At 52.8% G+C, this 23877-nt stretch overlaps 1 protein-coding gene across 11 annotated transcripts in view; it reads right to left on the reverse strand.

Moving 5' to 3' along the window:
• Nucleotides 1-23877, reverse strand: part of ARHGEF10L (Rho guanine nucleotide exchange factor 10 like) — a 207770-nt gene that overhangs the window by 97885 nt on the left and 86008 nt on the right. For 6 of the 11 annotated variants that reach the window (XM_074975935.1, XM_074975929.1, XM_074975933.1 and 3 more), the window contains 10 exons: nucleotides 23302-23410; nucleotides 14769-14875; nucleotides 13038-13115; nucleotides 11656-11835; nucleotides 10278-10394; nucleotides 9186-9278; nucleotides 8115-8288; nucleotides 4002-4147; nucleotides 1906-1920; nucleotides 1429-1613 (listed from right to left, as the gene is read on the reverse strand). In XM_074975935.1, coding sequence (XP_074832036.1) covers nucleotides 1429-1613; nucleotides 1906-1920; nucleotides 4002-4147; nucleotides 8115-8288; nucleotides 9186-9278; nucleotides 10278-10394; nucleotides 11656-11835; nucleotides 13038-13115; nucleotides 14769-14875; nucleotides 23302-23410 — 1204 coding nt within the window. Of the gene's footprint in view, nucleotides 1-1428; nucleotides 1614-1905; nucleotides 1921-4001; nucleotides 4148-8114; nucleotides 8289-9185; nucleotides 9279-10277; nucleotides 10395-11655; nucleotides 11836-13037; nucleotides 13116-14768; nucleotides 14876-16451; nucleotides 16668-23301; nucleotides 23411-23877 lie in introns of those variants that run through there. The other 5 variants (XM_074975932.1, XM_074975934.1, XM_074975938.1 and 2 more) reach the window with 4 other exon arrangements.

Raw genomic sequence — 23877 nt, forward strand, 5'->3', positions numbered from 1 at the left:
TAGACATAAGGAAAAACTTCCTAACTGTCTGGGTGGTTAAATACTGGAATAAGTTACCTAGGGGTGTTGTGGAATCTCCATTGCTGAACATATTTAAGAGCAGGTTAGATAGACAACTATCAGGGATGGTCTATATTGTGCTTGGTCCTGCTGAGAGGGCAGGGAACTGGACTCGATGACCTCTTGAGGTCCCTTCCAGTTCTAGTGTTCTATGATTCTAGGATTATCAAACCCAGTGTAAATTGTTATTACCTGGGGAGGGCTACCACTGTGCCCTTTCATTGATAAAGAGGGCTCACCTAATGAGCCATTCCTAGGCAAAGTTTTTGCACAAAGACGCAAAATTATTTGGGGTTTTGATCCCTTCTGGGGGTTGATTCCCTGTGTGCTGGGCCCTAGAACTGCTTCCACCCAGAGATGTGGTTAAACAGGGTCTGCGTTGCTCTGCTGGCGTGCAGTAACCTCATCTCTGTGCCTTGGTTGGGGGAGATCTGGCTCAGCAGGTCAGAGTGGTGGGGGAGCCCCAGCAAACAAGAAAGTGAGTGTCAGTGACATGATCAGAACCCTAGGGAACATCCCAATGGGTCTTCTGTGACCATACCCTATCACACACGATGATCCCACCACATCTCTAGGTCATTTGTTCCGACAGCTAAAGTGGAACAAAGGCAGCTTCTTGTGGCATAAAGAAATTGGCGCCAAAACAAGTTCAAAAGACAGTAGTTACATCCAATAGCCATGAATCCAGGAGAACAGAAAAAAAGCAGCTGGAAAGGGCAAAACTGAGCAGGGCACAGCAACGGGCGGTGACTCAATGAGACCTGTCCAGGAATACAAGCAGCAAAGGGCTCCAGATTCTTGGCCTTTGGTCATGGGCGACACAAGCAACTTCCAGCCCACATCTGCCACTTGCAGAGGTTTCTACAGCTGTGGTTTCCATAGTGCTAGCAGAAGTCGTCCTCTCTCACCCACAAGATCCACAGGTGAAGTTTGTTAGTCATCAGAAAAATGTCACCACATAGGCCCAGCCAGCAATACACAGCCGGGGCTCTGCACCCAATGTGGGCTGGTGCACACGCAGGGGGCTAATATGCGGATGGGACCTGGAGAGGCTGGAGCAGTTGCTGGGGGGCCCAGGAATGAGCCAGGGACCAGAGAGGAGCTGCCGGCATCCCCCTTCCCAGCCTGGAGCTGGCTGCACCACAGTCTTTGCAGATTCCCTTGTTCCCCATCCTATCCCTTCCCTTTCCAGTCTCTACTTCCCGCACTCCCCCACTTCACCACTAAAACCAGGGCTCCGTCACAGGAAATGAAGGAGTAACTCCACTGGCTAGGAACAGGAGAGGACTCTTCTCCTCTGTGGAGCAGCCACTAGAGGAAGACACACTGCACTAAGCTGGTATGTTACCCCCCGCAGCAGTTACTCACTGTGGGACGACTGGCTGGAGGGCACATGTTTTTTGGCACCCGCGTTCTGGATGACCACACTGTCTTTGTCGTATGTGCTGTTCTCCTGCCCCACTTCCACCACTTGCACCTGGGGGAGGGCAGTGTTCCACTTCACAACGTACTTGGGGCCCAAAGGGACAAGACTGCTGATTTCCAGCTGGCCCCTGTAGAAAAGAAAGAGTCTCTTAGTCCCTAGTAAAACATCCTTTTATGCATCCAGCACCTTCACCATGCCCGGCCATGCCAGAGCCCTGCAGCACCAAGAGGGAACAGTTAGGTCATGCTAGGAGAACACCTCCAGACCACAAAAAGGCATAAACGTTTGCAAGTCTGAGTCCCTCTCCCCTACTTCAAAACATGCCTTCTGCACCCTGCACCAGCAAGTTAATTCCTTCCACCAGAAAACTGCATCCCTTAAGCACAGGGCAAGAACACCAGACCACGTGCTAAACCTACCTTGTGCTCACGGGCCTAGAAAGAGAGAAGATTAACAAAGTTTGTTACCATAATAGCATGTAAGTCCTTAGCTTCTGTCCCCTCCTTTGATACTGCAGCTGCCTTTCTCTACTCTCAAGAGACCTGATCTAATCTGGAAAGTAGGAAGTCCTGGGAGTTCATATCCTGGCTCCGACACCAGCTGTATTCCTAAGTGACTCCCTCATGGTAAAATGTTCGGATCAGGTGTCAAAATGCACCTTTGGGCAGCTAGCTGAAAGGGGCTTCGGTGGGCATTCAGCACCTTCAGAAACCAGACTGTTTCCAGAACGATAGACATGTAGAGCTCTGAGTCTTAATCTTTCCCCATGTGCTGAAGCAAGACCTAAGCTATGTCTACACCGGCCCAGAAGATTCAAATGCTCAGGGTTGATCTTCCAGGGTTCAATTTTGCCCCTCTGGGAGGAATGCACAAAATCAGCCTCCCGTCAACCTTCCTCAGTGATGACGGCCAGGTAGGTCGATTGTAGATACATCGATTCTAGCTACACAATTGCTGTAGCTAGAATTACATATCTGCAGTCAATTTACTTTCCCTAGTGTAACCATAGCCCAAGTAAAACCACGCCATCCTCGACGGGTGTTTGTTCAACCTGTTCTCAAAAAAACCTCACCATTGGGGATTCACAACCTCCTAGGTATCCTGCTCCAGCACTTAACTGTCCTTAGGGATAAAGCAAAACAAAAAACAGTCCTGTAGCACCTTAAAGACTAGTATTATTATTTATTAGGCGATGAGCGTTTGCGGGACAGGCCCACTTCTTCAGATCTGGAGAATAACTGCTAATACCAGATCTTTGTTTTGCTTGGTGACAATGCAGATTAACGCGGCTGCCCCTCTGAGACTGTCCTCAGAGACGCAAGGTGTTTTCCCCATATCTAACCTGCATCGCCCTTGCTGCAAAAGAAAAAAAAAATAAGCAGATTTCTTTTTGTGCTACCCCAGTGGCCATGAACAGCAACCGATCGCACTCCTCTTGGTGACAACACAGGGCCGTTTTGTGGCCCCTTCTTTTCTCAAGACTAAACATGCCCCATTCTTTTAACCTTTCCTCACATATCATCTACACTTTTTGGTTCACTGAGACAACTGTCTCTTTAAATCCCCCTCTGAATTGCCCCCACTCATGTATCTGATGAAGCGGGTCTTTGCCCACAAAAGCTAATGTTTCAAAATATCTGTTAGTCCATGAGGTACCACAGGATTTCTTGTTGTTTCTGAAGATACAGACTAACTCGGCTACCTCTCTTACTTTTGGTTACCCTCCTCTGGGCTCTAATACATTAACTGCCCTGGTGAACCAAGCAGGCCAATCACCTCGTAGGTCTTCTTTAAGTGCCTAATTTCAAACATGCAAACTGAAAAGTTTTAGCCTTAAATCTTCACACCAGTCAATTATTATATGCTATAGGGCTTCCAGCATTACAGCTCCTTCTCCCAAGGAGCTGGCCACAGAGGCTGTAACCATGATGGGTAAAATGAGATTAGGATGCAAATCATGATTGATGGGAGCCCAGGGTAAGTACCCTGCAGGGACAGGATACACTGGGATCAGGCTAGACAGAGTACACGGCACAACTGCAGACAGAGGGTGGGCAGGGCTGTGGGCTATCCTAGTTTGATGCAGTCAACTGCAGCAGCACCTGGCAATTTACTGACCCATCTTCACTGGTGATAGCACCCGCAGGTTTATAGCCAGGTAATGGAGCTTCTCTGCAGCACTCTTTGGTAACCTGCCACTGCAGGGTAACTGCAATCAAAGGCCTGTTTGAAAGTCAAATTGCCCATAATTTATCACCTGAGTAACTCCGACAAAGCCAACAGGGTTACACCAGGGATCCCTTTGATCCCAGGTTGCTCAAACAACTTCAGAGAAAAATGCCAAATCCCAGCAGAGATGCCAGGGACAAAACAGAGCTGGCACTTTATAAAGGTCAGCCTGCATTTTTCAGATGGATTTCACTGCATGGAGCCTGCAGATCCCCCCAGGGCTGAGGGGCCTTTCACAACAGACGCTCGGTTTGGCTCACAGCGGGAAGCGCACGTGCCAACATACTTGAAGTTGATGTTGGCGCACACCAGCATGTCGTTGAGCAGGAAAACCTTGCGCTCCTTCGATTTGATCAGCTGGCCCCGGTCTCCGTAAACCGTCTCTGTCAGTGTCTCACAATGCAGGAGCTGGTGCTGCCCTGAATTCAGCAGCTTTGGAGGAAAAGGAGAGAAGAGGTCTTTTATTAGAGGAGCAGGGAGGTATGGTAACATTCTAGCTAGCCATACTTGTGCGCCACTACCCCCTGCTGGACGGAATCAGAACTGCACCACTCCGTGCCATAGGCCCTATACTGCTAAGTGTGATTGGGGTTTTTTCTTCAGCTCAGGGAGTCTGTGCTTTTGCAGCTGGAGGATCTGAGTTCTGTCGAGCAGTTCTGAGCGGTCCTGGTGCTGAAAGCATAGACGGAAGCTCTACCTGATTTGCTACAGCAGCTCTTTCCTTCTGCGCCGAATACGAGCCAACAGGACTCCACAGCATCACAGCAGGAGCACACTGCGCCACAGTCCAGCAGAACTGGGCTCGGGGCCACCTCAGAACTTTATTTCTCAGTCTCAGAAGCTCTGTGCCCGGCTGTGGGGGAAGGGGCCAGGGAAAGGTGGAAGGTGCCAATGACTGAGGGCACATCTATGCTGCATTTTAACTCCCCCCCCCCCGCAGCTATTCCCAGAGCCCCCCAGCACCCTGCTTTGCAGGATGAGGCCATTTGCTTTCATTTCCTCTGAAGAGCAGACCGTGCCTGTGCTCGCATGACACTCGCCGATGGGGCTACTCAGTCACAGGATGTTCTGCAAAGGCCTTTCCCAGGCAATTTCGAAACCCTGCTGAGTTTCGGTCTCTCTCCTCCCAAGGGGTAAATAACCAGGGGGATTTTCCACCAGTGCTTTCATTTTGCGTTACCAGACGCTTTCTGAGCAGCATGCAGCATCCCACTGACTTACGGCAAACAACCCCCTGCATGTCTGAAAGACGGGAGACTAACCACCCAGCCATGCTGCTCGATGCAGCCTCTGAGCTGTGCCAGCCGCCGCAGTGCCCTCAGCACGGACCGGCCCCAGGCTGACCTACAGTAGGCCCAAGAGCCCGTTACCAGCCAGCCATACAGCTAGCAAGTAATGTCCCTCTTTTCAGGGGCAGCCCTGTTGCTCTGGCCCATCTTTAGTAAGCTCCAACTGACAGGAGCCATCCGAGACCAGAAAACACTCCTGAGTGAAGATGGGGGTGCCCAAGGGAACTCTCTGTACCCCAGCCAGAGGGCTACACGCTGGCAACCTGCTCTCCCCACATGCTGGAGTCCAAGCTAGGGGGGAGGAAGGGGTAACTTTGCCTGGGAAGACAGCAGGCTCCCCTTCCTCGCTCTCTCCTTGCCCACATGAAGCCCAAATGCTCCCTCCTTGTTACACTTTGCTGCTGAGCCTGGCTGGGCTGCTACAGCACCGAGCGAGCTCTGATCAGCCTTTGTGCTGGGTGCAAGGGCACTGTCCCTGCTCCCATTCAGTGCCTTGCAGCACATGAACCAGCCAGGCTGGGTCGCAGAGCCACCCAAGCTCTCTCTCAGCTTGCCAAGGAGCCACGAACCCAGGCATGGCTGGCGAGCTGGTAACAGCAGCCGGAAAAGGGAGCCTTGGCCTGAAGCCACAGACACGTCCCTTCCGCGGACACCACCATCCTCAAGCACTGATCAGAGCTGCCCCTTTAAACAAGGCACAGCCTCCATCCCATCCTCTGGCAGGGAGTGCAGCCCAGCAGACTGTTTGTGACTGTGCCCAGGTTTCCTGGCAGAAGGCCCCATTGCAGCCAGCCAGGGAGATGCCAGCCAGCCAAGAAAGTTTGAGATGGATTTCTAACAGAGATGAGCCCGAGCTGTGCAGCTCAGCTCTGGAGCTGCTGAGATCAGTCATAGCTGGGAGATTTGTGTTCAAGCCCCACTTAGACAAACAAAGAGTCCAAGCTCCAGAGATCTGTTCAAAAGCCATCACAAAAGCCAGATGCCACAGGCTGGTGGCACCATCCTCCAGATTACCTTGCCAGCCCTGCAGAGAGGAGCCCAGCAGACAAAGGACGAAGCCACCTCCAACTTGCAAAGGGCAGCATGAAAGCCAGCAAGGGGGGCCACAAGGACAAAGTGGGGGCGGCGGATTCTTCAGAGCTCTTGCTGTTGCATCCCACCCTGCTCCTCTCCAGGCTGCTTTTGACTTGGTCAGACTAACAGCTACACAGCAGAGGGCAGGCATGGTGGGGGGGGGCTGAAACACATACAGCGAGTGACTCCAGCAGGCGATGGGAAGGACATTGGGTGAAGGGAGAGAAGGGCTCAGGAACAGAGAGTTTTCGGCCTAGCACTGTAAGCCAGAGTTCAGCGCTGGGGGTCACCAGAGAAAGATTCAGGAATTCGTGTGGCCACAGCCACAACCCAGCCTAACACTGTCTTCTCCACAGCATGGCTGTGGGGAGAATCCGCCTGGGGGCTCAGCTATCCACAGCAGGCCTTCCCTCTCCCTTACCCAAACCAACATCCAGTTCTGGGCCCCCCAGTACAGAAAGGATGTAGATGCATTGGAAAAAGTCCAGCAGACGACAACCAACATGACTAAGGGGCTGGAGCACAGGACCTGAGGAGAGGCTGAGAGATTTGGTATTATTTAGTTTGCAGGAGAGAAGAGTGAGCGGGGATTTGATAGCAGCCCTCGGTTTCCCGAAGGGGAGCTCTAAAGAGGCTGGAGAGAGGCTGTTCTCAGTAGCGGCGCATGGCAGAACACAGAGGAAGGATCTGAAGTTACGATGTGGAATGTACGTTGGATATTAGAAAAAAAACTGTTTCCCCAGGAGGGTGGTGAAGCACTCCTAAGCTGTGTCTACACGTGCACGCTACTTCGAAGTAGCGGCACTAACTTCAAAATAGCGCCCGTCACGGCTACACGCGACGGGCGCTATTTCGAAGTTAACTTCAATGTTAGGCGGCGAGACGTCGAAGTCGCTAACCCCATGAGGGGATAGGAATAGCGCCCTACTTCGCCGTTCAACGTCGAAGTAGGGCACGTGTAGTCGTTGCGCGTCCCGCAACTTCGAAATAGCGGGGTCCGCCATGGCAGCCATCAGCTGAGGGGTTGAGAGACGCTCTCTCTCCAGCCCCTGCGGGGCTCTATGGTCACCGTGGGCAGCAGCCCTTAGCCCAGGGCTTCTGGCTGCTGCTGCGGCAGCTGGGGATCCATGCTGCAGGCACAGGGTCTGCAACCAGTTGTTGGCTCTGTGTATCTTGTGTTGTTTAGTGCAACTGTGTCTGGGAGGGGCCCTTTAAGGGAGCGGCTTGCTGTTGAGTCCGCCCTGTGACCCTGTCTGCAGCTGTGCCTGGCACCCTTATTTTGATGTGTGCTACTTTGGTGTGTAGACGTTCCCTCGCAGCGCCTATTTCGATGTGGTGCCGCACAACGTCGAAGTTAAACGTCGACGTTGCCAGCCCTGGAGGACGTGTAGACGTTACTCATCGAAATAGACTATTTCGATGTTGCTACATCGAAATAAGCTATTTCAATGTAGGCTTCACGTGTAGACGTAGCCCTAGAGAGATGGTGGAATCTCCACCCGTAGAGGAGTTTAAGTCCGGGATTGACAACGCCCTGGCTGGGATGATTTAGTTGGGGTCGATCCTGCTTTTGGCAGGGGGCTGGACTCAATGAGCTCCTGAGGTCCCTTCCAGCCTGAGGATTCTGTTATTCTATGAAACGCGCAGAGCAAGGGCTGTTTGATCAGCCTGTCTGGCCTCTCGGTGCCCGTGCCTCCCCCTGCCCAGCACTAGCGAAGATGCTGTTCACAACTGACGGCACACACCTGGACGCAGCTGGAGCAAGGAGATTCCTGAACGAGGGAGCGTTTTCTGTCCTACGGGAAGGGATCCAAACACACAGCTGACTGCCCCTGTCCCCGCACAGTGATACCAAACCCTGCTCTGCACTAGGCTCGCGCTGGGACGGGCAGCGGGAGGGGAGGAGAGGAAAGGGGAGGGGCATTCCTACGCTCTTCTCATACCCACAGCATCATCTAGTGGGCAGAGGCGGGAACAGGAATTTCCCAGATAGAGCCGGACCCGCAGACCCGTCAGGCAGGTGCTCAAGCCCCCACCTTGTTCAGGCTGCTCCGGTCGCTGACGCTCCTCATCAGCTGCTGGATCTCGGCCACCTGGTCAGCCACGCGCTTCTGCTCGTTGAGTTTCTCTGCCAGCGTCTCCAGCTCCGTGAGGGCAAGCTGGAGCGACAGCCTGTCCGGGTGACCCTTCGGGGTGTTCTTCAGCATGTCCTGGGGCACAGGGGGAAGGGAGACAATCGCGTTACGAGGGAGGGACGGACGGACATGCTACCCCGCCAGGCAGCCGAGCTGCAGGCCAGAGGGAGCCCCTGGCGGCATAGCACTTGCACCGTCAGGGGTGCCTTGTAGTTGTAGCTCACGCACAGCACCTCTGCAGAGCTCAGCCCCTGGAGATTGGACAGGCCTGGCCTGCGAAGAGCCTTGCAGAGCAGCAGCTGCTCCAGACAAACAAGCACACCATGGACTCTTCCCCCATTGCACAAGGTGCATGCCCAGGACGGCCACACAGCCACCCCAGCCTGGTCCCTCTCCTGGCAGCTTCCTGCTTCAAAGAACCAGGAGGGAAGGGACGACTTTGTTTCATTGTTCCACGGTGCTGAGCTCAGGGGCTCCGACAGCAGAAGCTCTGCCTGCCGAGCGGGAGCCCCTCTGTACACATGCCCAGCCAATGACAGTGGCCAGCCTAGGCTATGCTCTGGGCAGGGGCGTCCGAGCAGGGGGCCTCATGCTTTAGCGGCTGTAGGGGCAAATGATGGGGCACTGGAGGCAGGAAGAGGAGAGCAAAGGGCAGGGTCCTGGGGGAGGACGCAGCACAGGGGACAGGGCCATGACGGGCCCCTCTGTTTTCAGAAGCTTCCACCGCTCTGGACCCTGGGAATGGATTTCAGATTGAATTTCCAGCACTCCAAGGGACGGACCCCAGAGGCTGTAACCCAACCTCGCTTTGCTGACTCCTGTGGAATTATCCCAGCTGCAGGGCTGACTCCGAGACACCAGACTGAGTGGCCATCCCTCCAGCCCTCACACCCAGGCCACTTCCCAGGCCAGTTGATCCAGCCCCTCCTCCCGGGTGTGCCCCACCAAACAACAGACTCTGGCAGCCAGTACCTGCAGCAGCAGAATGAACTGAGGGAACCTCTGGATGGGCTTCACCATCAACCCGTAGAGCGTGACCCGGTCAGGACTTGTCATCTGCCGCTTCTGTGGGGACAGGACCAGCCCATTACCCCTGTACTCCATGCAGGATCTCTCAGAGCAGAGACCCCCCACACCTGTATGTCTCCCCTCCCCCAACCCTGCCACACACCTCTCCAAGCCAAGGACCTGGGTGGAATTCTTGGCTGTTTACTCCTCCACTCCAGTCCATGCTCACTCCATTTTCATTCCTCCCTCCCTGACTGCATCCTCGTTACATCAGAAAGATGCTGCAGAGCTGCAATAACTAGTCCATCCACCCCACCAGACTCCATGCTGCTCTGAGCATAGCTTCACTTAGGACCCCAGGCTCCTGCAGTCGTTTGCATGGGCAGCTCCTCTCTCTCTAACTTCCTTCCAATGCAGCATTAGCAGGTAAGCTTGGCACATGCATTGCACGGATATCCATGTGAAAAGATGGGTAGGGAACAGGGCAGGCTTGAAATGGACATGCAGTGACTGCGGCACCACACTGGCATCTGTCCTGAGTTTCACGATCAGGAGGGTGGCACTGAACTGGTGGTTTCCCCAACTTTGTTCTGGGATGGGTATCCATGCCCAGTGAGGAAGGATGACACAGGTGCTTTGCAAGGATTTAATCCCAGGCCAGTTGATAAGGGCTGCAAACCAGCATCATTCAGTGCCACCATTCGAGAAGAGCAGCCAGCAGCCTGAGCAGAATATACACTGCGCAGGTGAAGACCACCCCATGGCTCTGGAAGCCCCAACCCTTTGTGTACAGGGCCGTCGGACAGCACAGATGCAATACAGAATGGGAAACCCTTTACTGCTCTCAGAAGCCACTGAGCAGGTAGACAGTCCTGGTACCCGTGACCCTTGCTAAGTGATTCATTGAGTCATTTGAAATACATCATCTTGACACCTAAATCCTCTGCTTGTTCCTGGGAAACACTGGCCCTTACGATATCCCTGTTGCAAGCAGGGCCCTATCCAGGCAAAAAGCCAGAGGGTGACAGGCACATCCTGCCCAACAAATCCACTGACCTTGAGGAACTCCAGAAATGCGGGCTTGGTGAGACAGGCCTTCTTGATGATGGACATGGCATTGGTGAAATTATTCACGTAATCGCTGTACACATCTAGCACCATCGACTTGGAAAACTTGCCACATGAGCAAAATAAGACAGACAGGGGAAAGGGGACAGTCAGATCCAACATCTCTTTACTAGCAATGAGGAGACACCAACGCCCATGACCTAGCCAACTCATTGCAGACTGCCAGAGACTCACAGCTTGCAAACCTCTTTACCCACCTTCCCGCTCAAGGCATATGCATTTAGAAAGTCTGTCCTGATATGCACAGCTCCCACTTCAACCTGCGAGAAGGTGAACCCCATCAAACAAAGAACAAGACGGGGGCCGGTCTGGACGGGATGACAGTACGGAGGTGTACGGACATGTTCTTGGGGTAGTGTCTAGGACAGAAGGCTACGAAATCAAGTTGTCCACCAAGATTTGGGCTTGTACCCAGCTGTAACACTTAGAAGCCTGCAGGACCCAAAGCAAAGGATGGGGATCACGCCATCAGAGACACCAAAACTGGTAAAAGATAACCTGAGCTTCAGTTGCCTCTAGTAGCTGCTCCAAGGAGTGAAAGCCATGGGAACCCGACGCCTTCACCCCCATTCCAATCCCCCCAGAAACAAGGTGAGCAGCCCAAGCTTTCTGAGCTACTGTCTGCTCTGCATTGGGTATGGTTCTGTGGCCATCGACCTCACTGTCCTGCAACCACTGGGCAGGAGATCACCACACAATGCAGATCTACACATGCTGCACCATCCCAGGTAGGCCTAGTACAGGACACTTGGAACATGCCTAAAGACCCCAAGCATTTCCCCATTGGTCAGCATAGGGCGACTGCTCTTCAAACCTGCCAATCACCTTCGTAACAAAGGCGTGTTGCCATGGCATCGTCTACCCTGCTCCTATCGCAATACTGTTGCCATGGCATCGTCTACCCTGCTCCTATCGCGATACACCAAGCTGTCAATGCAGCTCGAGCCCCAATTTCAATGCCAACCATTTACCCCTAGTGCCTGCTCCAGCCCCCTTCCACCGCCACCATCTGGCTTCAGGCACCAAGGAAGTGGAGAAGCGCCACCTCCATCAAGTTCCCAGTGGCCTGGAGCTGGAAGCAGGTGGTGTGGACATGCCCCAGAGGGGACAGGGGGCCTGGGATGGAAGAGGGGGGCTGGGAGGGTCCCGAGGGAAGGGCTTTGAGAGAAGATGCTTGTGCATTTTGGACGCCATGTCACTGCCTGCAGGAGGCAGAGTTCTTGGCCTCCTGGGGGTGGGACAAGGACCTGCGTCGGGGTGGGAATCGCAGCCCTTCTTAACATCACTCCAGAAGGGTCTCTCTTACCGAGGCCACGAAGAGGTCCCCGATTTTCTCCGTGGAGTCCCACTCAGCCACGCGGGAGAACAAGGCGATCTGGAACATGGAGTGGCAGTGCAGGATCTCCTTGAGGCGGAAGAAAACCACCTGGCACTTCCTGGCACTGAGGACCTTGGGATCCATCTCCAGCAGGGGGTGTCTGTAATCCTGTAGGCCACAGGGGCAGGTTTAAACACCCCCGCCCTTCCCCCGCCCTCGCCTCCCCAGATCACTCCCTCAGGGCTCATCGGAGGAGCCAAAAGGAGCAGGCTGCCCCTCCTGGGAGCCTGCCAGCCTTCACTGTCCCTTCTCAGCTCCCCAGCCAGGGAACAGGGACTTACGCTGTACCCTCTCTCATGCTGCCTGATGGCTTCCGTGCTGTCCTTATGCTCTTCTGAGCAGGGAGCACCCTTCACCCAGACACGTACAGCACCAAGCTCCAGGGAACCCTGCTCCCGGCCGGGAAGTGGTTTGATGCTTCTGAAAACACTCTCCCTGCCCCTCCTCACCTCACTTTTCCCACTTCTATCCCTCTTGCTGCTGCTCCTTCGCATTCCCATGGACCCTGCCATTCCCATCCCTTGCTGTGCTTTGCAAAGGTGAACGAGTTGGCCAAGCCCTCCACACTCTATGGCTGCCTTGACCTCAACTCAGAACACCACAGAGTTCCCAGGGAGCAGGGGGACGGGATGAATCAAATGATCCTTGGTGTCTTCCATGCACCGTCTAATCTGACGTGTGATTAATTTCACGGTGCTGCTGAATTTGCAGTGAGCTTCAGAGAGGCAGGAGGGCCGGGGCAGCAGGTAGGGAGACTGGAGGTTTGGGTGGTGAGTAAGGGACAGCTGGGGAGGCAGTTTAGATCTGCAGGGTTAGCGCATTTGCTGGATGCAGCTGCTAAATGATCAGCAGTGAAAACAGCTCAATGTTGTCATTTCCATTGTCGTTATTAGGCTTCGGAGTTAATATCCCAGCTAGGGGCCTTGGGCAGTTCAGCCCCCCCAGAGCTCCGGGAGGCTGTTGGGAGACTTTGGCAGATGTCCCTGCATTTGTTACACTCAGGGCTTTCTTTCCAGGCTCCCTCTGCAACCAGAAAGAGGGGACAGCGAAGACTCCTCTGAGCAAAAGCTTCAATTCCAGAGCCCAACGTGGCAGCGAGTGCCCCGGCTGGGAGCCGAACCCACCGGCTGCCATTGCCATTGGGGATCAGACCTTCTGAGGTGCCCTCCATGGCCCCATCCCTCCCTACATTTCTAAGGGGGATGGGGGTTCATTCCCCTCTATCCCTCCCCCCCCGCCGCCAGCTGCAGGAGCCTGTCGTCCAGCTGCGCTAAGGCAGGTGATTCACGTGGGTTTAAGGCTGTCATCACCTGGAGGATCCGCTTTAACGAGTCCACGTAGCTCCCTTCACTCTGCACGATGGAGCCCAGGATGTGGCGCCGCACCACCTGTCAGAGCCACAGCAGGTCTGAAGTCAGAAACGCACACGGAGCCCCCGTCCAGCGGCAGCCCCGGACACGCACGCAGTCCTCGCGCCTAGTGCCACGGCACAGAGCTAACACAGCTTCCCTCTGCTCCTGCCTCTAGACGCTGCAGGGGTGGGGTGGGGGGGTCACGGGGCTTGGCGGGGGGATGGGGCTGGGGGGTAGTGAGGCAATTTAGTTACTCACTACACAGCTCCAAAAACAAACACACAGCTCCTCAATAGAGAGGAGAGGGAGCGAGTCCAGCTGAACTCCAGAGGGCTTGAAGAAGTTTGACAAAGGCCCCGCACAGACTTGTGGGCCTCTCACGAGATAAAAAGTCCTTCCTCCAGCTCCCCAGCAAAGCCTAGTACCCCTAGCCTTGGGCTCACTGCACTTGGTGCTCTAAGAGACAGTGATGGTCTGGTGCTCCCAACCCCCATGTGGTACTTGGAGCAGGCCCTCAGAGCCTCACATGCACCTACAATACAGAACCTCTCCAAGGCTGTTCCACAAATCTATCTCAGAGGGCCACAAATCATGGACATAGATAGCCAAGTACAGAGGCTGGGCTTGTAGCCAGGCCCACCGGGTCCTGCCATGCTGGAGAGGACCTAGCAGAGGTATTCAGCCCTCCTCTCATCCTCAGAAGTTCCTGTCAAGCCTTGTTGAGAGCGACAGCCGGTTGGAAGCAACAGAAAGAGCCACGTTTGCAGGCATTCCTGCCAGGAGATCAGGTAGTTTCTGGGGAACCTCACACACTTGGGGGTAATTCACAAGTGAAGCCATTGAGTGGTTCAACCACTCACTAGCTCCCACAGATTCATGGCTACCAGGGACACCTTGCACATGGCAACATCTGGCGACTGTTTAAATCCTACAGATCAGGGGTCAACAACCCCTGCACAGGTGCCAAGAGCGACAGGTGAGCCTATTTTCATCGGTATGCGAGGCAGGAGCTCAGCCCAACCCCTCCTGCTCCATGCAGCCGGGAACTTGCTCAAAGCCAGGCCATCTGTGGTTTAGCAGAAGACCAGCTAATGCCACCAACCACCAGCTAAACACTAAAGCTCTGCCTCTTCATTTATTTCTTAATGAAGCTCTGGTAAGTCAGACTCATGGTGACTTTAAAAGTATTGGGCCGTACATAGAGGTCAAAAGGTCAAATTTCAGCCCTCTGCCTCGGTAAGGTACCAGTCCAGGCTACAGACCACAGACAGGTATTTGTTCAGGTCAGTGAGTGTTTGCTTTTGTGGCAACCTGGTAGGGACCAGTCTCTGAGTTCCAAATATTACATTGAACAGAGCGAGGTGACATTTTCCAAGTTTTGTCCAGAAGTGAACTTTTTTAGGCCATCGAATGTTCCATAAAAATGGACAGTTGAAATCTTTTGTTTTCACTTTGGCCAATAATTACCCTCTCCCCTTGATTAGCCATTTAAATGATGTTCTTTATAAAGGTTTCAAAAAGAAAATAGAAAAAAACGGCACAAAAGAGGCCCCATTCGGACTCTTCAAAAAATAGCATTTACATCAGCAAACCAGCTGCAGACCTTGGGGACAGTTTGTTAGGTCACATCTTGGGGCACTCAGCCAGCAGAGGTAAAGCCACATGTACTCAACACTTTCACCCACCAACCTGCTGAGGGCTTAAGCCATCTGGCATGGGGCCCAGCTCCGGAGAAGGGTGTTTCACGTCTGAGACGGAGACCTCCAAGAAGCCCATGTCCTCCTCCTCAGAGTCACCTGGAAAACACAGCACACAAGCACTGAACACCAGAGGGGCACACCCAGCCGGGCGCAGCTGCAGCAGAAGTAGGGTGATTATCTTTCCTGTATTGGCTGGGACAGCCCTGTATTTCGGGCACCAGGAAGGCATCCCTATTTATTTCTAAAAAGGGGCTCTCCGTGGCTCGTGGGAGCCGGAGCCCAAGCGGCGGCTGCAGCCTGGCTCTCAGCTCCCAAGCTGCAGAGAACTGGGAGCGCACGAGCACTGCTGGCCTGGATCTGGCTCTCCATGGCTCAGGGAAGCCGGAGCTGGACCAGCACAGCGACTGCCTGGCTTCCAACTCCCCGCTGCTTGGGGAAGTCAAAGCCCGAGTGGAGGAGCTGCTGCCTGGCTCCCGGGTCCCCAGAGCGCAGAGAAGTTGGGAGCCACTGCTGCCTGCAGCAGCCAGGGAGCTCCCCTCCCCAGCAAAGTGGCAGCCCCCACAGGGCAGCCACCACCTGAAGGGTAAGGTGACCACCTGTCTGGTTTTGGCTGGGACACTAGCTCATCCCCCTGCCCCGTATTTGGCCTGGGGACATCTGGTCACCCTAAGCAGAAGGACCAATGGTGAGCGCCCGGCATTCTAAAGCCTGCAGCTTGCTGGAAGGCCGCAGTCCGAGGCCTTCACAGTTCAGGTTATATGCACTTTGGGGCTGGTGCCATAGCCTCCGGCAGGCACACAGGGCTGGCATGCCAGGTCCCCAGCACTTCGCCAGCCTGTTCTCTGCTCCCCCTCCACCCACCCAAGGAGGATTGTCACCCTTGGGAGCAGGTGAGCTGGAGGTTAACACACTGGCCTTGTCTCTTAACCTAGCAGCTTGATGTAAATTCACTGGTCTCATCTTAGGTCTCAGCTATTCCCCTGGGACAGAGATTTATCCCTCTCTCTCCTCTCCCCCTGCCCCACACCCATACATCCTGCTCCTGCCCACCCTGCAGCTCAAGCGCTGTCCTGGGACTGAGGAGGAAACTGTCTCGTGGTGACCAGGGTTCAGGCGTTGCCACAGAGGGTTTGAGGAGCAGAGGGTCCTTCTCTCTACAGCAATATGCTGCACAGCTGCTTGGTCCGAGCCGGGACTTATGGGAGATGCTGAATGTGACACCAGACACCGCTGGGCTGCATTAATCAGCCTAAAGCATTTGCGAGGTAGGGTCTGGAGAGCCACTGAGAGCCAATAGGGAATCCGTGCCAGGCTGAGCTTGGTTACAGCCCAGCCCTGGCTCTGTCCGCAGCAGGGAAAAACAGCACCAGGGCACTGGGTGCCCTGTCTGCCGCTGACTGTCCTGACCAACGAAGCTGAGCAAACGCCTTTAACGGGGAACTCCAGCTCACTCGGGGTTTAAAGCCACTGAGAACAGCACAGCTCCAACCAGCCCTAGGACCCTGCTAAGGGACCGAGCAGACGGATCCTGGCAGCAGACCACTGGCCTGGTCCATTCTTCTTCAGGAAAGCAAACCTGTGCTGGGGGGGAGTAAGTAACAAGCCCCATGCAGACAGAAGCAGCAAAGAGAGCGCAAGTTTGGGGAGCTGAGGCAGCATGAACCAAACCTACCTGAGTCAGGGAAGCCCAGAGAGACGGATCTCCCCTTACCTGAGGCAGAGACCGAGGAGGAAGAGGAGGAGGAGCAGGAGGAAGGGCTGATAATATAGTCATTTTCAATGGAGTACCGTTTCCTCCACATTCTGCCCCCTGCATTCTCTCTCAAAACTGCCCGTCAGCTTCCTCTTCCCCACCACCCAGTTCCCATTCGGGCTTTAGGTCTGAGCACAGGATATAAATAGCAGCCACAGAAGGGAGGGCGACAGCCTGGGACACTCTGGGCTTGTGCTGCTGGAGACGGCGCGGGGAGGGGCCTGGTAACCAGGGGATCAGAAGGCCACAGGAATAAAGCAGCTGCTTGGCTCCCAGCTCCTCAGTGACCTTTTTCTTTCCCTAATTTTGGAAGGGCGGCTCAGCTCGCTGTCTGTGCGCTCTGACACCAGCTGCCCAGCCCTACAGTCGCAGCGACGGACGGGCAGGCAGAGCCACCCAGATTGCCACAGCGCTCTATTCTGGATCAGGCCTCTCTCTGCTCTTGAGGGGCATGGCATCCTCGGACCAGATCACAGGCAGCTGGGCTCCAAAGCAGAACCCAGAGACAGTAGCCGCCAGTGGGGACCAGGTAGGGGGAGGGAGGAAACAGAGGGGCAGAGGACAGCCTGGCTCTTCTCCAGCTAGATTTGTTGTCTCGGGCAGCTCTTCCCTTGGACAGGAGGCAGCTCTCACTTCAGTCCCAACCCACTGGGTAACCCCACAGGCCTCTCAGGCTCTTTGTCCTGCGCTCTCCCCCACAGCCTCTCGAAGCTATTTGATCATCCCCTGAGCCCCTTTAAGGATGTGTGATATTCTCAAGTTACAGCACAGCCTGTGCTTGGACACAATTCTCTCCATGCACATGGGCAGACTCCGCTGCAGAGAGCCCAGATGATAACCAGAATGGTTTGCACTTCTGTCGCACCCTCCCTCTAGCAGTCTCAAAGCATTTAGCAAGTTAACCTTCAATAGCTGAATGTTCAGCATTCTGCCCATTTTACAGGTGGGCAAACTGAGGCACCGAGCAGGGACCTGACTTGCCTCAAGGTCACACAGTGAGTCTGGAACTAGAACCCTGGAATCTTGACTCCCCACAGTCCTCTGTTCTCGCCATTGCACAAATCACTCCTTCTGGGAGATGGAGAAGCAAAGGGACAGTGGGGGTCAAACCCCAAATACCAGCAGGAGCCAGACCCGTGGTGGATCACACGCATCTCTGCAAGACACCCAGGGTGTCTTATCCCTCAGCAGCTCTCCTATAGCTCATTATGCCAGGCATGTCTCATTGGCCAGAACGGAGCGTGGCGCATATGGGCTACGTCTACACGTGAAGCCTACATCGAAATAGCTTATAGCTTTGAAATAGGCTATTTCGATGAGTAACGTCTACACGTCCTCCAGGGCTGGCAACGTCGATGTTCAACTTCGACGTTGCGCGGCACCACATCGAAATAGGCGCTGCGAGGGAACATCTACACGCCAAAGTAGCACACATCGAAATAAGGGTGCCAGGCACAGCTGCAGACAGGGTCACAGGGCGGACTCAACAGCAAGCCGCTCCCTTAAAGGGCCCCTCCCAGACACAGTTGCACTAAACAACACAAGATACACAGAGCTGACAACTGGTTGCAGACCCTGTGCCTGCAGCATGGATCCCCAGCTGCCGAAGCAGCAGCCAGAAGCCCTGGGCTAAGGGCTGCTGCCCACGGTGACCATAGAGCCCCGCAGGGGCTCGAGAGAGAGCGCCTCTCAACCCCTCAGCTGATGGCCGCCATGGCGGACCCCGCTATTTCGAAGTTGCGGGACACGCAACGACTACACGGTCCCTACTTCGACGTTGAACATCGAAGTAGGGCGCTATTCCTATCTCCTCATGGGGTTCACGACTTTGATGTCTCGCCGCCGAACGTCGAAGTTAACTTCGAAATAGCGCCTGGCGCGTGTAGCCGTGATGGGCGCTATTTCGAAGTTAGTGCCGCTACTTCGAAGTAGCATGCACGTGTAGACACAGCTATGGAGTAGAATCCTCCTGTGCTCTGAAAGTTCCACTGAGATCTCAGACATTTCCATCTCCACTGCCCTGCTCCCATGTTCCCCATTCCCTCCAGAACATGAGGCACATCAGCAGAAAATCTCTTCAGCTGGCCTCAATTCCTTGCCTTCAGCAGCAAACCTCACACCTCTCTTCCCTGGAAATGATGCTCCCTTGGATTTTGTCTGTGCTGTTCTAGAGGCCCAGATTTTTTTAAAAAAGTGATTTAGGCACCCAACTCCCACTGAAAACAACAGGCATAGGTGCCTAAGTACCTTTACAACTCTGGGCCTCGGTGCCGGGACAGAGAACGTGCCTGAGCTGCATTTGCACAGCTCTGTGTAAAGGCACGCTGACTGGCCTGCTGACCCAATTCGGGTCATCTGAAGGGAAAGTCAGCTATGACACCTGGTGCAACTGAAGCAGAGGACGAGCCAACTTCTTACCGTGTGTACCCCAGGACAACTCCTCTGTATAGCCCTGGCTGAGATGTACAGAGCCAGGAACTGCCTAGCTAAGAGCAGCAGGACAACAGAACACACACCCAGGTAGGCTATGGGAGGGTCTTAGCTGGAGGCTTTCAAAAGGAGGCGAGATAGCCATCTGCCTTGGATGGTTTAGACAGCAGAACCTGCTTTTGGGCACTAGATTAGAAGAGATGGCCCTTGCGGTCCCTCCTAACCCTATGGTTCTATGACTTCAGGTATCCTTCTCAGGATATATTTCCATGGGAGTTGTGAGGCTCACGCCCGCCATTGGTTTTGAAAACCTCAGTCCCTATGCACAGTGTACCAGCTCCCCAACTGATCAGTGCTTATGAAGAAAAGAGCCGTCGGGAAGGTCAACTTCTTTTCCCTCCCCCATGACCATCATCTATGAAGGCTGATTGCAACCGATCTGTTACAAGTTGGAACAAAGTATCAGAGGTGATTAGACAATGGAGCTTCTGCCACCGCTAATCCACGCACCACTTTAAGAGAAACTAAAAGTTTACGTCAAACAATGGGCCAAAACCAAGACATTTTCCATGAGAATCTGTGTTGTCAAAACCTTATTTTCAGCTGGAATAAAAAGTTGATGGAAACTTTGTGACCGGCCCTACTAAATATCCTTGACAAATCAAGGTTACCAGTGCCCTCAAGGGGCACCCCACAATGCCAGCGCCTCCACAAGGGAAAGTCCCCAGCAGAGATAGATGAAGTTCTGTCTCGTCACGCCGTGCTGGCGCTCCCTCCATCTCAGCTGCTAAGTCTCATTGAGCAACTTGAAAATGCAGCAACGCTTGCCTGAGGTCACTTAATGCAGTGCCATCAGGAATGGGGCAAGGTCTGAGATGGAGACCCCACACCCTCCAGGTTACACTGAGGTCTGCACAAAGAGAACTGCTACTCTAGGAAGATGAGAGGTCTTGGGGCAGCAAGGGATGGCTGCCCTTGTAGTGTGGCGCTTTCTGGTGTTCAGGGCGTGTTCTGGGCTCCTGGTGTGTCCCACCAGACTTGCCTGTGCCAGTACTCACCATATCGTAAAAACCACGGGGATGGCTTTGGTTTTTGTTCTCTTTGCTTTAGCCACACCCTGGCTGCTCAAGACCACAGTGACGTTCTCCTCTGAGGCTTGGTCTACACTCGGCCAGTAAGTTGATTGCAGATAGACAATTCTAGCTACAGCAATTGCATAGCTAGAAATCAACTTACCTGCAACCGACTTACCTGGACATCTTCACTGAGGGAGGTCAATGGGAGAGTCTCTCCCGTTGACCTCATTTACACCTCGCACTATTGAGGAGCACAGGGGTCGACTGCCGACCCCAGATAGTTTGATTTCACACATCTCCACCAGGCACATGGAATCAAACTCCAATAAGTACAGACAAGCCCTTAGGCTGCCACTCAGTCTTTTCCTCACTCTATTTCTCCAAGAAAGATCTCTCACCCAAACCCTCACTAGTTTCCTTCCTCCTCCTCACATGCCACCAAACAGCCTGCAGAAAGGGTATGGTGTGACGCAGGCATTTCCATGGAAATGAAGCAACACCACTCAGTATTACAACAGACCCAGGTGGCAGAAGAGGGAAGAACCAGATTTAGTTATGTAAGGCCAGCTCTCTGAAGCCAACCCCGCACACAAAATTATGCTAGTTACACCACAGACGCGTTTACCCCCAGCAAATTCTTCTGGTTTAAGAAGAGCAGCTGAAGAAATACAGGCAATAAAATCACCCTCCTGTTTTATATTTAAAAATGAGGCTGAACAAAGAGGTTTCAGGCCAAAAGCATCCGGCTTTGTTTTCCCTAAGTGGACCGAGCACCCACTGCTCCTACTGATGATAAACACTTTAGGCCAGGGGTCAGCAAGCCCCAGCACACTCAGCCCTGCCCTTCCTCCTCCATGGAGCCAGGAGCTTGCTCAAAGCCAGGGTGCCTATGGATTAACAAAAGACCAGCTAACACTACCAACCACCAGCTAAACGGTAAAGTTCTGCTTCTTAATGTATGTATTAATGAAGCTGTTGTAGGTAGAACTACTAGTGACTTTAAAAAGTATCACCAGCCCTCGGACTGTGCATAGATGTGAAAAGGTCAAATTTCAGTACTCCACCCTGGAAAGGTTGCTGGCTCTTGCCTTAGATGTACAGCTCATTAAGGGACAGGCTTTCAAAAGACCACAAGGACAAATTTTTCCAAATACCCCCTGCTCAGAATTAGGCCAGATGACCAGCTCCCATCAACACACCTGAAGATTTTCAGAAGAGCACCTGATCTGAGTTCATTTGTAAAACTTAGCTATTGCTTTTCTGCACCTAATTCAGAGCAGGGCTCTTTAGAAAACCTGGTCCTGAATTAGGGGTGCTTTTAACATATGGCCTTATGTTTGCATTTACAGCTTGAGGGTCATGAAGGGTTTGATACATTTTAGAAAAACTAAACAGATGAGTTTTTTAAGGATACACAAATGTTTCACATGTATATTTGCCCCCTTCTTTGCACTCTTGGAATCTCTGGTACATAAAAACTTCACAATGGCCACGCTGGGTCAGACCAAAGGTACATCCAGCCCAATATCCTATCTGCCAACAGTGGCCAATACCAGGGTGCCCCAGAGGAGTGAATCAAACATAGAATCATAGACTCCTAGGACTGGAAGGGACCTCAAGAAATCATCGAGTCCAGCCCCCTGCCCAAAGCAAGATCAATCCCAACTAAGTATCAGAGAGGTAGCCATGTTAGTGTGTAGCTTTGAGAGCAACAAGAAGTCTTGTGGCACCTTATAGACTTAAAGATATTTTGGAGAATAAGCTTTCATAGGCAAAGACCCGCTTCGTCAGATGCGTGAGCGAGGGGGTGGTTTCAGAGGGGTATTTAAAGAGTGGGGTCCCAGTAAGAGGGAGGGCCAGAGCTGACAAGGTCTATTCAGCAAGGTGGAAATGGCCCAGTATCAACAGTACTTATCAAAAGAGGAAAAAACAAGTCAGATGAAACAGGGGGATGTGAGCCTTTGTCAGTGTCTAATGGGGAGACTCTGACAAAGGCTCACATCCCCCTGTTTCATCTGACTTGTTTTTTCCTCTTTTGATAAGTACTGTTGATACTGGGCCATTTCCACCTTGCTGAATAGACCTTGTCAGCTCTGGCCCTCCCTCTTACTGGGACCCCACTCTTTAAATACCCCTCTGAAACCACCTCCCCCACTCATGCATCTGATGAAGCAGGTCTTTGCCCACGAAAGCTTATGCTCCAAAATATCTGTTAGTCTACAAGGTGCCACAAGGCTTCTTCTTAATCCCAACTAAATCATCCCACACAAGTAATAAGCAGGATGGCAGAAGACAAGTTGCTTGATCATTGTCTTTGGTCCACCCCACTCTGGGCACCTGGCTCTGGCCACTGTCAGCAGACAGGATGCTGAGCTGGGGCTAGTCTTATGTTTTAATGTTCTTAATGATCAAGTGATCTCTATCCTGCCATCCATCTCCAGCCTCTGACAAACAGCAGCTAGGAACACCATTCCTACCCATCCTGGCTAACAGCCATTAATGGACCAAACCTACATGAATTTATCTACCTCTTTTTTAAACCCTGTTATAGTCCTAGCCTTCACAGCCTCCTCCAGCAAGGAGTTCCACTGGTTAACTGTGTGCTGTGTGAAGAACAACTTCCTTTTAATTGTTTTAAACCTACCACCCATTAATTTTGTCTGGTGTCCTCTAGTTCTGATATTATCGGAACAAGCAAACCAATTTTTCCTTACTCACTTTCTCCACACCAGTCATGATTTTATATACCTCTATCATATCCATCCTTAGTCTCCCCCTTTCTAAGATGAAAAGTCCTGGCCTTTGATCTCTTTCCATATGGGATTCAACTGTCTTGCACCAGGCAAGGGATAAAGATTTCACAAGAATCTAAAGAGAGTTTGGTTTACAGTGCAAAAGGAAGCACAAAGCATAAGTTAGCTGCAGAAAAATCAAACATTAAAAGACTACTTTTTTTCCACAGAAGTTCATTGATTTTGTGACTTCAAACTGTAGTGTATGGGAGCAGCAGGGGGAAACCCAGAGCTCCGAGCAGTCCCCTGCAGGCTGCCTAGCCGCTGCAGGCAGCGTGGGAACCTGAAACTGGGCTCCACATTTTATCATTGGTATTTTTTGGTAAAAGTCACAACCAAGTTTTTGTGAATTAAAAAATATACATGACAAAAAAAAATCTTAGCCTTAATCATGACTAGTTTAAAATTTGTATTTCTGCAAACTTAAGTTATTTTGCAACAGACGCTGACTGCCTCCACAGCAAGAGTTACCTGGGGCTTCTTTCCGGTGCAAGAAGGTCACCTTCCGCATGACAGCGATCTTCGTCTTCTCCAAGCCGTCCTTTGTGCCGCTTCTGGCGGCTTTCATCAGCTGAGTCATCTGAGCAGAATTGGGGGAGAGGAGGGAGACACAAAAAAGTGACCACCTCTACCATTTCTCCAGCCCCAGCTGCTCCATCCCAGAGCAAGCAGCAGCCCACACTCCCAACCTCATTGCTAAGAATGGTTCTACCTCCCAGCTGCGAGAGCAGTTCTCCTTCCCTATGCCGACCAACTGTACACTTCACAGGGGGGCATGGAGGTGGAGGAAGGGACATCAGTACAACACCAACGCTCAGGTATTCAATAGGAGCTACCGAAAACTATCACTCTCTTGGCACTGAAGAACTGACCTGCAAAGAATCTGTTATTTTCTTTCACTAGTGGCTTTAAAAATCAGCAACACTTTATATTAAGGATCTCTCTCTAAAGGGTTAAATTACTGAGATGTTAGCGTGTTCCAGGCGGAGTAGCCTGGGCTACAGAGGAATTCAGCACAGCACTAGAACATGTTCATCATGGTTTAGG

This window comes from Carettochelys insculpta, chromosome 23, assembly GCF_033958435.1.
Source record: "Carettochelys insculpta isolate YL-2023 chromosome 23, ASM3395843v1, whole genome shotgun sequence".
In the NCBI taxonomy this organism is placed as follows: Eukaryota; Metazoa; Chordata; order Testudines; family Carettochelyidae; genus Carettochelys; species Carettochelys insculpta.